This window comes from Tiliqua scincoides, chromosome 1, assembly GCF_035046505.1.
Source record: "Tiliqua scincoides isolate rTilSci1 chromosome 1, rTilSci1.hap2, whole genome shotgun sequence".
NCBI classification, from domain to species: domain Eukaryota; kingdom Metazoa; phylum Chordata; class Lepidosauria; order Squamata; family Scincidae; genus Tiliqua; species Tiliqua scincoides.
The window spans coordinates 168,513,654-168,529,537 of record NC_089821.1 but is presented as its reverse complement, the minus strand read 5'-3'; the positions used below and the strand labels follow the sequence as shown (position 1 = coordinate 168,529,537).

Sequence of the window (15,884 nt, the reverse complement as noted above, 5' to 3'; positions counted from 1 at the left end):
TATTTTAAAAATGAGACCATTTTTTATTTTTCAGGTTGACTGGCATGAACCTGCCCTCTCCTGTTATCAGCAGCAAAAATTGGTTGCGGCTCCATTTCACTTCTGACAGTAATCACAGACGGAAAGGATTTAATGCCCAGTTCCAAGGTAAGAATTACATAGGGATCTGTCAGTAGAAATCTAATTTTCCAAAACTGTTAAAAGAAGTGATGGTAGTAAAAATGTTTTACTTGGACACTACATGTTTGGGGAATAAATAGCTAAGAGATCTTTGACTTGGAGTACCAGCTACTGCCACTCAAAAAGATTGGGTTCATTTGTATATGCATTTATCACAGATATACAATTGATTATAAATTAATTTTCCTTATGGAGTATCACAATATGAATATGTACCTGATGGTTTTTGTAGTGTTGGGTAAGCTCCTATGACAGGTCAAATTTAGGGCTGGCACTAAAAATCTCAAAAAGGTGAAATCTGAGGCTATTTTCAGAACTTCACCCAAGCAGAAGTGCCTGAATTCTCAAGGGAAGCCAAGTGTGTTTCTCTGTAAGATGAATAAAATCTCTCAGGAGGTTTCTGCACCTGGTTCAGAAGCAAGCTGAGCTGAGCCACTCCTGCCACCCTTGATCAGAAACTATCCCTCTGCTTAACCAACTTCATGGATTTGCTGGAAGGTTTGCTATACTGTACAACCCTACTTCTTAAGTAAAGCATAGGATACAAATAAATATGAGCATCTTAATTACTTACTATTGCCATATTTTCCCATTATCTTTTACATATTTATTTATTGATTACATTTATGTCAAGTTGAGAGTTTCTGTGGGGTAGTAGATAAGAGACTAGATTACAAATCAGGACTGCTTTTTGTTAGGGAAATTCTGCAGCATTTATTCAACTAGTGGTGTTGCACTCTCTTCCAGGTAAGATAGCTAGCTAAGCTCTCATGGGTTTGAATGCTCAGATATTGTAAAGAACAAGTGGCTTACTTGTAATTGGTTTTCTCTGAGAAAACCTGTGCAGACATACAACCCGCCCTTTTCCCCACTTAAGGGTCTGTCGGTTTCCTATTCTTGTCTTGCTGTAATGGTCAATATGACTCTGAAGAGGGAAGTGTAGGGCACACCTACTTGGGCATGCTCAGTTGGCTTGGATGGGTGTCAGGGACGTGTTGTGATGTTCTGTGCCAGTGAGGCACAGAACACGTGACCTGGAAATAACACTTCTGGGTCTCTGCATATTTGAATATGGCCAGAATCTTGTTCTGGTCCAGAGCCTTTCTGTGGCCTGTGTGAGCTTCAGAAAGGCTCCTGGATGCAACTAGAGAACATCTCTGGTCACATCTGAGAGCTCAGGTCCAGGGGGGTCAGGGAGCACAGGTGAGGCAGACCCTCACCTGTCTCCAGTGACCACACATCCCTGCTGGGTATGGCTTATGTTTTTAGACTAAAGCTCTAGAATTTTCCAAACAAAGCTCTGCATAGATACAGTTCTTAGTTGGTGTCAATACACAAATGACCACTTGAAGTACACAGTTCAGGTAAGCAACTTATTCTTTCCAGTATTTTAAATTCCTGTCTCAGAAACCTAATGGTTTCCCACAATTCAGGCTGCTAGATGACTTTTCATAGGCATTTTTATTAGATATCTGTTTTATTAGAAAACAAGAGCTTCAGTGTTGTCAATTTTTGTATATGTCCACAAGGATATTTATCAAAAAGCAATTTTTCTAAAACTGAATGTTTATTGATTTTTTTTTTTCCCTACCTGATAAATCATTGCTCAAAATCAACTTTTGTGATTAAAGTGGAAAGAAAACAAGGGAATGTCAGTTGCTGGTAAACGTGGGATTAGTAATCTAGAATGCTTTCAGAACTTGTACACTTTCCTATTTAAAGTTTTCCTTCACTTCATCTGTAGTTCTGCTTACATTCAAGTAAGCTTCACTTCATGATAAATAGCCTTATGAAAAAGTTAAAATTTTCATGTATGTCAATAGTGAATCTCTCACTGCTTGTAATAAGAATGATAAAGAGATTTGCATTCTGGCATTGCTTCTCTTGATGTTCAGAGTAATTGTTACTAGGAAAGACAAAAGTCTCCTCCAAGCGACTTTTTCATTGGATTTCGTGTGTCATATCTCCTGCATTTGACTTGACTCACTATACCTTTCCTGACACTGTGATAATGCAAACAGTGGCAGCTTTGGAGATGTTTAGTAGACACATCGCTTTGCCAGGCCATTACTAGGAAACCTTTGCAAGAAGAGATGGTTTTGGCTATATCTCTGTCCACCACCTTGCGCAAATAATGGCTTTGTATGCATGATGAAAATCAGCCTGAACCACTTGCAAGTAAAATCACACAAATGTCGAAGGGGAAAAAAAAGGCACTTTATCTCCTTGACAAGTGCTACTTGACACTGTGGAACATGTGAAGCATGAGAGATGGTATAGTGTAGTAGCACTGGATGACATTAAAGGTGCAATCCTAAAGAACTTTCCAACAGTGACCTAAGGGCAGTGCAGCTCCAAAGTAAGGGAACAAACATTCTCTTACCTTGAGGAGGCCTCCGTGACTGCCCCCCAATGGCAGGATGCAGCACATGCCCCATTGACAATGCTATGTCAGAGCTGGAAATTTGGTTAGGATTTGGGCCTAATAAGTCCATCCCTGTCATTCTGAGCTTCTCCCCCCCACCCCACGCCCATGATGCCAGTGTAGATTGGAATATGGGGAATAAGAATACTTACACTGCAGCCCTTGTTGTAAGGATTGCAAGATCATTCATGTGAGGCACTTGGAACACTTGAAAATGTTATACAAACAAATGCTGTTGCTGAATTAAAGCAGGCTTCAGACTTGAAACGGAGGACAAGTAAGCTTATTCTTCCTTTTCCCTATTCAGCATTGATGACACAGGTTGATAGGTCAGCAGCTGTCCTCCAGCAGTAATTCTGTCGGTATAGGAATTTCTCGTCCTGACTCAGCACATGACTGATAAAATCTATTGCCTACCTCAATTTGATCATTATCAGGCATTTTCCACACACACAGTACATGGACTCGAGTCCAAATACTATGTCATGGTGAATATGTGAAACGTGAATGTGGGCAATCCCAGGCAACATTTGTGAATATCCAAGAACCCCCAAGCGGTACAGCTGTGAGTAGTGACAGTCCCCTAACAAGATTGCCATAATTCGCTGGTATATGTCTGACAAACAGGACATAATCCAGCAACTACATGTGGATGTTCACTAAAGCTGCAATCCTATACACACCTACCTGGAAGTAAGCCCCATTCAACTCAGCAAGTCTTATTTCTGAGTAGACATGCATAGGGCTGTACTGTAACTCAGTTAAACTTTGTGTATGTCCAGCATTCACCAGGTTTCTGACATTCCCTCTAACATATGCATTGGCTGCGATCCCAAGCACAATCTTGTGACTTTAAACCTATTCAAGTCCATGGGATTGAAGCAGCCTGTGTACTGGATTGCAGCCACTGCAACTATTTGTCCAAACGGCCTGAATTTGAAATGTTTCCTACCATGCAGTATCCTTTCATCTGGCTGGCATTTCTTTGTAGAAACTGCCTGTTGAACTAAACATAATCACTTTTATGGGAGAACAAGCATATCACAACAAATTATAAAGCTAATGGTCTCAAGCAAGCAATCTGATCAAAAAGGCCTGTGCAGGATTAATTCCGTTTCAGAAAGATTGATTAAAAGAGATTAAAACACCATTGTGGCAGTACTGTTGTAGGCTATCTTTACAAGTGAAAAGATTTAATCTTGGGGAATTTAGCTTTTACTCAATATTGCTTCCCACGCTGCACTGGACCTCAAGCTAATTGAAAGTGAAATGATACCTAGTGTTGGTTGCTCTTGAGATTCAAGTTTCAGCTGTAGTTTAAAATTGGCCAGTGAAGATAAAACTACATCATTAGAGGTCATTTCAGTTTTATACCACTCCCCCTGATATGATAGTCATCAGAGATAACGTTCAGCTGAACACTGTGGTTTCTCCTTGATTGGCTGGCATTATTTATCTTTGTAGACAAGAATTGTAGGGAAAGAGAGGGAACATGTGGTGAAGTGAATGATCTATAACAGACTCTAAAAACTGAAGCTAGTGCTGCATAATGGGAGGAATGGTATCTGGGTATGTTTTCTCAATAACAGTATCCAGACAGGGCTATAGCCAGAGGGTTAAGGTGAACCTATTCTGGTGGGCCCAGAGTACAGAAGGGGTTATAGTCTCTCTGAATGGGCCTCAGTACAAATGGTAATACTGGACTCCGAAGATCCTGTCTTGTGCCCAGTGTTGCTATGTTAAGTGGACTAATCTCCTTCAACTACTGTCTTGTCTCTCGCTGATATCCTTCTGGCATGTTTTGGTGGACTTTTTTATTCCTTTTGTTCAGCTATAATTATATATAATCCCAGTTTGTTACCTTTTTTCAGGCAAGTTTAAAGCCAATCCAAGGAGTTATATTAATTAGTGTGGGCTACTTTGTGCTGTATGTCAGTTATACCCTATCAGAAGTTTAATTTTTAATTTGGATGCATTGTGGCCACCTCACAGTGAGGAGAGAGACATAAAATGTCACAGTGAGGTAGTCAGAGAGACATAAAATGTTTTGATCAATATGCACCAGCAGTTATCTGCCTCCCCGTTTGACTACTTTGAATAATTCAGGCTTTAACAAATAGATATTCCTGAAATCAAACAAGGAATATAATTGAAGCTGCAGAAACAGTTCTTCAGCAGTGAAAAGTTGTGTGTGTGTGTGGGGGGGGGGGGAATGAAAGCCTTATGGTAAAATAAATTACAAGGCAAAAACCTGTTCAACTTGTTAATTGTTTTGTTTACAAGTCATTTTATTGTTTTTAAATTGCAATTATTTGTATTATCCAATCCAGAGTTATCTGTGTAGTCTGTTCCCATTCATTTCAATTGGGGCAGTAATCCAGACATCCAGGAATATTTGTTAATTTCATGTGCTCAGAACAGCCTCTCCCAATCATGTGACGGGGCAACCCATTCGTGAAATAGGCAGTATGAAAATATTTGCTGCATTTAACCAGAAGAAAATTTCAAATAGATTCGTTTTACACATACAGCGTACACCATATCAAAATACATAAGGTTACTTAAGACAAACACTCTCAAAGGCAAAGTAGGGCTTGCAGCTCTTGAAAACGTTTCTTGTAAATTAGTCAAAACTTTAGCTTTAGTTTAAAAAAATGAAATCACTTAATTTTAAAGGTAATCCAATTACTGAGCCACTAGTATAGCACTATTAGCATTAATAGCATAAAGAGCAGCTGGCGTATTATGTCCTTTATCACATACGTAATATCATTCAATAGTGCTTCTCCTCCATAGCTTTTTTGTTTTGTTTCAGGTGCCTGTTCTCAATATATCAAGTTGCAACTTCCTTGGCTGAATATTGTTGTCTTAATTTATTGTGCACATATTTGATCTGAGACTAATAATAATACTCTCAAACAGTCTCTCTATGCTAGGCACTCTAAATATAATCTTCAATTTAAAGTTTAATGAAAGTAAATCCTGCTTTCTGATCTAATCCAGCTAGGTATTCTAAATGGTATCCTATATTTTAATAATCAATGAGTGAATGCTCTTCACTTCAGTAGACATTGAATTGCAACCATTTATTATTTGCTAAAACTAATAATGTGAAGTTAGCTTTGATTCCTCAGTGCTTTTGATGGTTATGCTTCTCCCCCCCCCCCCGTTAAAAAAAAACAACTTGCCATTAATATAGGTAAAGTAACTATGCTGAGTAGATTTCAAGCACACAATTACTGCTGGACTACTTGCTGAGAATAAAGTATGTGAAAGAGTAATAGCTTTAAATGAACCACACTCTGATGGTCAGAAGATGAAAGCTTTCAACTGATATATATGACAATAAATACAATGAAGTGGAATAATGTGGAATCATCTTGCCATCAATTTTACTTTTCCAAAATGACAATGTCCTAACCAGCAACCAAAAAATATATGTAGTAACCTAGCAGCGTTGGATAACTTGCCTTTGATCCACCTAATGCTCAGGTCAGCACTAGGTTTATGCGTCACTGCTAAGAAGGGGGGATGAAACATGCTGGGCTAGACCACTCTCCATGACCCTAAGAGGGACTTCCAGGAATTTCTGCTGCCAAAGCTATCACTTGCTACTCTCTCCCTCTCTTGTCCTTAGGTTGCCAACAGAAAGGAGTTGCGTGCTTCTTGCTGTCTTCAGAGGGAAAGATTTAGCCCTGGGCTCCCTCCGAGAGTAGTGCAACCTGGAAGGCCACCTGATGATGACTCAGGTCTGCTGCCCTCTGCACTATACCCCTTCCCCAAATCCTTAACAAGCTCCTTGCATGCTGTTGTTAAACCTGGAGGTATGACAAACTTCTGGAATTTCTTACAGCTCCTTCATTTGTGCGGTCCCTGTAAATAAAATCAGAAGCCCTGCACTTCTGGGTTTGAGGACAGCGTGCAAGGAGCATGGAAAGAAAAAGTAATATTTGCTTCCTGTTGTAGTGAGCGGGAAACCTATCATAGCAGCTTTCATTGGTCTCAGGTTGGACAGAGGCAGCAGTGATGGGGACAAACTCAGAGTGAAAGGCAACCCATATCTACCATCCCCTCAGAACCTCTTGCAGTGTACCACAGATGCAGCCCACATCCGCTGGCTTCACAGATGGCCAACCCTAGCTCCCTCCAATAGCAGTCCAATCAGGCGTGATGTCATATTAAAAGCCTGTTGGAATATGTCAGCTGTTCATTGTTTCTAAAAGGTGAAAAGGGCACGCCTTATCTCCACCAAGTTCTACAGCCTAAATACACTGCCTTCAAAAAAGGCTCTTTTTTGGTCTCAATTTGAGACAGAGGTGGGATGCAGAACCTAACTGAACAGTTTTAATGAGTGGCTAAAGCAGTGATTTTCAACCTTTTTCATCTCACGGTACACTAACAAGGCAATAAAATTGTCAAGGCACACCATCAGGTTTTTGACAATTGTCAAGGCACACCATGCTGCCATTGGGGGCTCATATCCCCTATTGGACCTACTAATAAATGACCTTCCCTCAAATTCCTGTGGCACACCTGTGGACCACTTGTGACACACCAGTGTGCCATGGCACAGTGGTTGAAAAGGAATTAAGTCAGATAGAAGTTAAAAGAGAAGATGTTTCAGACCTCATGGATAAATTAAAGATCAATACATCACCAGGCCCTGATGGCATCCACCCACGAGTTATTAAGGAATTGAAGAATGAAGTTGCTGATCTCTTGACTAAAATATGCAACTTGTCCCTCAAAACAGCCACGGTGCCAGAAGATTGGAGGATAGCAAATGTCACACGGATTTTTAAAAAGGGAAGGAGGGGGGACCTGGGAAACTATAGGCTGGTCAGCCTAACATATATACCGGGTAAGATGGTGGAATGCCTCATCAAAGATAGAATCTCAAAACACACAGACGAACAGGCCTTGCTGAGGGAGAATCAGCATGACTTTGTAAGGGTAAGTCTTGCCTCACTAACATTATAGAATTCTTTGAAAAGGTCAACAGGCATGTGGATGCGGGAGAACCCGTGGACATTATATATCTGGACTTTCAGAAGGCGTTTGACACGGTCCCTCACCAAAGGCTACTGAAAAAAAACTTCACAGTCAGGGAATTAGAGGGCAGGTCCTCTCGTGGATTGAGAACTGGTTAAAGACCAGGAAACAGAGAGTGGGTGTCAATGGGCAATTTTCACAATGGAGAGAGGTGAAAAGTGGTGTGCCCCAAGGATCTGTCCTGGGACTGGTGCTTTTCAACCTCTTCATAAATGACCTGGAGACAAGGGTGAGCAGTGAGGTGTCAAAGTTTGCAGACGACACTAAACTTTTCCAAGTGGTGAAGACCAGAAGTGATTGTGAGGAGCTCCAGAAGGATCTCTCCAAACTGGCAGAATGGGCAGCAAAATGGCAGATGCGCTTCAATGTCAGTAAGTGTAAAGTCATGCACATTGGGGCAAAAAATCAAAAACTTCACATATAGGCTGATGGGTTCTGAGCTGTCTGTGACAGATCAGGAGAGAGATCTTGGGGTGGTGGTGGACAGGTCGATGAAAGTGTCGACCCAATGTGCGGCGGCAGTAAAGAAGGCCAATTCTATGCTTGGGATCATTAGAAAATGTGTTGAGAACAAAACGGCTAATATTATAATGCCGTTGTACAAATCGATGGTAAGGCCACACCTGGAGCATTGTGTCCAGTTCTGGTCGCCGCATCTCAAAAAGGACATAGTGGAAATGGAAAAGGTGCAAAAGAGAGCGACTAAGATGATTACTGTGCTGGGGCACCTTCCCTATGAGGAAAGGCTACGACGTTTGGGCCTCTTCAGCCTAGAAAAGAGATGCCTGAGGGGGGACATGATTGAGACATACAAAATTATGCATGGGAAGGATAAAGTGGATAGAGAGATGCTCTTTACACTCTCACACAACACCAGAACCAGGGGACATCCACTAAAATTGAATGTTGGGAGAGTTAGGATAGACAGAAGAAAATATTTCTTTACTCAGCATGTGGTTGGTCTGTGGAACTCCTTGCCACAGGTTGTGGTGATGGCGTCTTGCCTGGATGCCTTTAAAAGGGGATTGGACAAGTTTCTGAAGGAAAAATCCATTATGGGTTACAAGCCATGATGCGTATGCACAACCTCCTGATTTTAGAAATGGGCTATGTCAGAATGCCAGATGCAAGGGAGGGCACCAGGATGCAGGTCTCTTGTTATCTGGTGTGCTCCTTGGGGCATTTGGTGGGGCCGCTGTGAGATACAGGAAGCTGGACTAGATGGGCCTATGGCCTGATCCAGTGGGGCTGTTCTTATGTTCTTATGGCTGGGCTAGAGTCCTATGGGAGTAAATAGTCCCCTAGACTGCAATTCTGTATACACTATCCTGAGAATGAGCCACATTAAACACAATACGACTTACTTTGGAATTGACGTGCATAGGATTGCGCTGTTAGATACCTCAAACATAGGGCTTTAAAGGTTGTAGCAAGTACTTGAAATTGAAACTGGAAACAAATCAGGCACAGGGCAGGTCAAATAGACAGCAGAAAGTAATGGAAATAACAGGTCCCCAACTACATTGTGCTCCAGTTGTTTACCCAGCAGTCCCAGCAAGCAACCAGTTCTGAAGAGGAAGAAAACATTCACCAGCTACAAATAACATCATACTGTTAGCTGTTTCTAGATTTATCCCTGACATAGATTCAAAGAGAAGCATTAAAATAAAGTTTTTTTCCATAAGATAAGAATTGGAGTAAGATACTTTTACTAGGGCTCTGTCCTGCCCCCCACCCCCTATGCAACCTTGCCAAAACAGCTTGCACTACATCCAGAGAGGCACAGTCATAGAGTCTCCACTGTTTAAGGGAAAAAATGTTCCCTTACCCAGAGGCAAGCCTTAGAGGTTCAGCCAGGCGTATTTTGCAATAGTGAAATCACTGGTGCAAGTTTGTGTGAGTCCAGCTTGGGGGATCAAGGGGGCTTAGATTCAGCGGATGCTGCTGCCACTGAACTTGCCCATTTGTAACGAAGTGCACAACTAAACTGAAAATTTAAAGGAACAAGAAAGAAAAGTTAGATGGTAGAGTCTAGTTCTATCCCATAATAAATGGTTCTAAAGCAGGGGTGACCAATCTATGGTACGCTGACACTTCCTAAGTGGCACACGCAAAGTGGCCTGTCAGGGCTGCACCAGACGACGCAGGGATCCACAGCCTCACCTGCACAGAGCTTCTTCTGAGGCAAAGCCCAGAGAGGTAGCGACAGGGTCCAGGATGGGGTGAAGATAGCTGAGCGGAGGCTCAGCAGATCATGTGAGTCAGTGAAACTACCCAGGTTTGAAGAGGGCAGAAATAAAGTGGAGTTTCACATTCAAGATTATGAACATAAAAAGTGGCACATAGTATGCTGCAGGTTGGCCACCCCTCTTCTAAACACTTTAATGGCCGTGTTACTACACTGGGCACTGTAGCACTTTTGCTGTCATGTTCACAGCAGTGTAAGACAGACCAAGACAGCTGTGCAGTGCATCTTCCAAGTAACTTGACAAATATGTAGAGGCTGTAAGTGTTGACCTACCATAGAATTCCCCAAGCTAGTGGAGTGGTGGGTCCAGCAGGGACAATGGAGATTGGTGGGAAGCAGGCCTCTGTCTAACCTCCCAGAATCCTTTCTTCTGAAAAGTGATTGGACTTACTATGATTGAGAGAGCACACAGAAGAAAAGAGACAGGTCTTGCAGCCACATCATATGCATTCAGGAATGTCACTCTTGCAGTCTGTCTCATGAAAATGACTTTCATCTGGCAGAATAACTTTATGAATGTTCCTGGAAACTATGCATGTTTCAATTAAATCTCTTTCTTTCTTTCTTTCTTTCTTTCTTTCTTTCTTTCTTTCTTTCTTTCTTTCTTTCTTTCTTTCTTTCTTTCTTTCTTTCTTTCTTTCTTTCTTTCTTTCTTCCTTCCTTCCTTCCTTCCTTCCTTCCTTCCTTCCTTCCTTCAAACAACTAAGGCTAACATAATGCTGTACTAATATGTCTCCTGTGTCTCTCTGAAGAATTATATTTCCACATTTTCTTGAAATGGCCTTCAGATGCTACATTTGCCTAATATCAAAACAGTAATAAGTTTCCTCATGTTTTTCTTCAGTGACTTTTCTAATTTGTTTGTGGCAATAGTTCTGATTTGTTTCAGTCTGGTAGCAATGTTCTGTTTATTTGAGAAGCATTTTCATAGAGGAGCCACACAGATAATCATGTGCAAATGATAGTATTCCTGGGGGGCATGGCATGGGGTAAAATGGGGGTGATTTATTTCACCATATGGTGCTTCCCAGCACAAAACTGAAGCAAATCATCACCTTCAGGCACTACAAGAGTTCTCTATACTGGTGATTAGTCCACATAGGCGATGAACAGATGTAATTGAAAAATTAATACACCAGGCAGAGTTTTGGGGTGCAGGGAAACTTCTTGAAGGTGTGTGATGCCTGCCCCCCAATAGATCAATGTAAATAAAAGCAATCATGCTTTTGTGTCTTCTATGAAATTCAGTAATGAGAACATTAATACCAGCTGAGATACTTCAAACACATTGATAGAAACTGCCGGCGTGACTTAAAACTAAAAATAAAATCTGATTTCCCATGGCTATTTTAATTCATGTCAGTAAAGCTGTACTAGTGCAGTGTTATGGTAAGCAGACAGGAAGTGACCTGCAAAAAAGGTCTGCAATGTTGTTAACGAATACAAATTTAGAAAATGATGTCCAATTAAATTAACAAATCTCTTTTTTTCTGATATGCTTGTCTGATTTTCATGATAGGATACTGTCTTACTTCCAAGTGTTAGTTATGACTTGTCAGCTAACAGTGAATGGGCTAGCAATCAGCAATGGTAGGCTGATTGGGGAGTCAGTGTGGAATAGAGAAGCAGTTCAGGGAAAGGATGCTGACCCCCCCTTTTCTTCTCACTGTTTTCTGCTCCCACATTCCTGACCTTGGTGGTTCAAATGCATATTGAACACAAACATGAATTTGGTAACCTGGGAAGAGAAGTAACTGAGGCATTTTGGAGGAAAAAAATATCAGGGAAGATATTGGTTATAAATCCCTTTCTCCATTGCTTTTCTGCTACCAAAGTCACTTTGACTTGTAAGAAAAAGGGCAGTCAGGCTACTGTGGCAGTTGGGGGGGGGGTGGCCTAAGCAGACCTGCCACCCAAAACAGTAGCTGATATGTTGCTCCACCCTGCCAATTCTGTTGCAGTCTCACCAGTATGCATGCAGGAGCACCCTCTGCAGGGCCTCGGAGAGAAATTTTATCAGGGGGTGCAAAGTTTCTTTGGGCGCAATCCTAACCCCTTCTGTCGGGGCTTTCCAGCACTGACATAAGGGCAACGCAGCTCTGGGGTAAGGGAACAAACATTCCCTTACTTTTGAGGAGGCCTCTGTGAGTGACACCCAACTGCAGGATGCAGCGCATGTCCCATTGGCACCGCTATGCCAGTGCTGCCAAGAACTGACATAAGGGGTTAGGATTGCGCCCTTTGAGTGCCTTTCATAAAGAGGGAGGGAGGGATGAACAGCAGGGAAGGGTGAAGACAGCTAGAAAAGGCCCAAGCATGCCCACCCACACAACATTGGCAACTAGATCCAGTAATATGGAAACCCAAACACACTTCTAAGATTCTCTAAAATCTTTTTGGTCCTGTGGGTACCAACACTTACTTCTGCAGCAGCTGCACTCCTGCAGCTGTGTCCCTGAGCTCCTATACACTCTTTCATGGTAAGCAGATCTACAAGCTAAAGAGCTACTGCAGCAGGCCAGTTTCCTTCCAGAAGTGACACTGTGTTATGTATGCATTTGTCAGCCCAGCGCATATGGTTTGTGGCAGTAGCTGCAGTTGCTTGCCCACGGTAGTGTCCCTAGCATCCCATGTGTGCAACAAGTCTGAGTAAGATAGGAAAACATAAGATCCCAGGAAATTTCTGGGCCCCTGCGTTTAGCTCCTGGATCCCCTTTTTGACCCTGGGCCCAGGTACAAATTACACTCTTCACCCCCTCTCACGGGCCCTGCCCCCTTGTAAGTCAGGACCCCCAAGTGTCAGGCAGCCCAAATATACACAAAATTTGCCCTGCTGCCACCACACCTTTCAAGCTATCTGGATCCCCCTGTACCCATCCACTTTAGACAAACTGGTGGTAAAGGAGAGGAGGAGGGACTGGGCTAATGGCAGGAACTCCCACTGCAGCTGCAGTGACAACCTGTTCTCACCTTCTCCAGCTCTGCTGTCACAATCTTTGGCAGTGACACTCAGGGTAGGCCACCCAGCTCAGGGGCGTCAAACTTGTTTCATACAGCGGGCCAAACAGCATTCATGATGCCTGCTGAGTGCTGGAGGTGATGTCATTCAGCAGGTAGTGATGTCAATAATCAGGTCATAACCAGAAATAAGCACTTTTTCTCACTTAGGGATTCATTACCATGCATTCCCCAATAAATACAGCCGACAACAGGTATGGGATTAAATGGGCCACTTTATTAACTTACAACAAGCGCAACAAGGCAAAATAGGAAACAATACCCAAACTAAGTGCGGGGTTCTAAATGGGGGAAATGGCCTAGCCGTCTACATCCCCCAGTCTCATAGGGCGTCCACCCAACTCCAGGCGTAGCTCAATTGTTATTAAGCCCGCCTTTCACTGTCGCCCAAAGAGGGTAAGCCAGCCAAACTACTCTGCCTTCAGGTCACCCCTGCAAGGCCCCAAAGTTCAGACCAGGGGCTAGCCAGCCTGCCTCCCCAAGCTGGTCAAGCATCCAGAGAGCGGTTCTGGTTCACCCCTGCCCTTGCTGGCTTAGATTGGACGCTGAGAAGGTCTTCTGTCTACCCACCCCGCACTTCTACCGCCACAAGGGGAGGTCAGCCTAGCGCTTGGCCTTCCCTGCACCCAAAGAGAGGTTCAAGCCTTGTTGCAACTCTGAAAGAAAGTGCCCATAACCCATAGGGGAAAGGTGAACTCCATTGCCACGGTAAAGAGCAGGCTCCTCAAAACCAATACTGGGATGATGGATAGCCGCTCCACCAAGCTCCGTGATGACCCTGCCCAGGTAAGCGTTGACCCTTTTGCGTGCTACCTCAATTCTTTTAACACAACTCGCCCACTGCCAAACTTGCCTAGGCAGCATGTCAGACCACAGGATAGTGATCCTGGGAAACTGACGGACTAACGAGTTAAAATCCTTGCGGGCCTGGAGCCTCAAGGACATGGACGTCCTCTGACCCAGGTCATTTTTGCCCAAGTGTACCACGATTACCTGCGGCAGGGGGTTGACAGCAATGTACTCCAAAAAGGCCGGGAAAAATTGGCCCCAACACATACCCCTCTTGGCCAACCAGTCAATGTGCGCAACATCACCCAGCACCAGCTGAGAACTGAAACTGGATGACATGGCATGCTTCCGAGCCCAAAAAACTATGGAGTGTTCGCAGATCAAGACCCTGGCTGGGCAGCTCCTTCGCGGACCTGTGGGAAAAAGAAGCACATCGTGAGATAAGCTCACTGGACAGGCCAAGAGAAAGGAGGAATCCTTCCTCCGCTCTAATGCTCACCCCCATGGCCAGTCACGGTAAGTGACCTGGTCCGCCTTACCTAAACTTACAGGACACCCCACCTACCCCTCACGCCGACACTGGCGCGGCACATGCCCACTGAGTGCTGCCAACAGAGCCTACGCGGCTCTGACACATCTTGCCAACACTGGCGCGGCACACGCCCACTAAGCGCTGCCAACAGAGCCTACGTGGCTCTGACACATCGTGCCAACCTGGCATTGCACACATTGCGCCCACCTGGCGCTGCACACACCCACTGGCGTTGCACACGGAGCCCTAGCGGCACCTTAACGAACGTAGTATTTAAAGGCACCAGAGCGCCATCTACCGATGCGCCTGATGCCCTGGGGGGAGAAACCAATGCTGGCCGCAATGGATGCTGCCCCAATCCTAAACGAATGCAGCCCAAACAATTCAGGCCTCAGGCCTAATTGAGACAGCGCTCTTTTAAAAATGGCCCGAAACTGGTAAAGTGAAAAGGGGGGGAACGATCCTCGTGGCGGAATAGCGGGCCCACTCCTGCAGGAGCCATTAAGCAGTACTGTTCCATGACAGATACTGGACAAAGACACCAGCTCGGACTGGTCCGTTACGGAGGGATAAACTCCCAGACCGTGACACACAGTCCCCCCACTGAAGGACTCTGTCAGTGGAGGCAAACCGTGACCTAACCAAAAGCAGCCGTGGGGGCATGGGATCCGGATCCAGCCTGGCCTCGGGGCTAGCAGCCGAAAGCGCTCCCCCTGAAATCGATAGAGAGCGTCGGCTATGCTATTTTCAGTCCTAGGCACATGTCTGGCTGAGAAAACAGTGGTGATAACAAGACACTGTTTGACAAAGACTCTAACCAGATTCATAACCCGGGGGGATTTGGAGGTCTGCATATTAACTATGTGGACCACGGCCAGATTATCGCACCAAATGTGAACCGAAGAGTTGGCAAACTCCCCAGCCCACAAGTGGACAGCCACAACAATCGGGAAGAGCTCCAAAAATGTCAAGTCCCTGGTGATCCCCTCCTGCGCCCACACCTGTGGCCAGGGGGCTGCACACCAGCATCAGAATGAACCTGGAGCTCAGCCACAATCAACTGTAAAGATCTCCAAAAGATTTTGAAATCTTTCAAAAACTCCAGCCACAGCTCCAGGTCCTCCCTCATACCAGGTGACACCCGCAGTCTGTGCGACGGGCGCCAAAGTCCCACCATAGCATCGCATAAACGACGCACAAAGGCCCTGCCGGGGGCAATGACCTTACATGCAAAGTTAAGATGCCCCACCAGACTTTGTAGTTCCCACAATGTTAAATTGCTGGACCCTAGGGCGCTAGTAGTCAACATCCCTATCAGATTATCTAATTTGTCCCTTGGCAGGCGGCTGGTCTGTGTAACCGAGTCCAACTCGATACCTAAAAAGGTGAGCTTGCTAAGGGGGCCCTCTGTCTTCTCGTGTGCCAGGGGGACCCCCAGCTGCTCACACAGTGCTGTAAAGTCACCCAGGAGCTGAGCACAGACGCCAGACCCAGATGGTCCCATAAGAAGTAGTGGGCAGTGGATTGTAACCCAGTTCTGAAACGCATAGTCCATTCCAAAAATGTACTGAACGCCTCAAAAACCGAACAGGAAATTGAACACCCCTTTGGCAATGCCCTATTGACTGGCAGAAATCCTG

At 44.3% G+C, this 15,884-nt stretch overlaps 1 protein-coding gene across 1 annotated transcript in view; it reads left to right on the top strand.

The window, feature by feature from the left end:
• CSMD1 (CUB and Sushi multiple domains 1) overlaps nucleotides 1–15,884 on the top strand; it is a 947,002-nt gene that overhangs the window by 520,281 nt on the left and 410,837 nt on the right. The window contains exon 6 of the mRNA XM_066622693.1: nucleotides 35–147. Coding sequence (XP_066478790.1) covers nucleotides 35–147 — 113 coding nt within the window. The remainder of the gene's footprint in view (nucleotides 1–34; nucleotides 148–15,884) is intronic.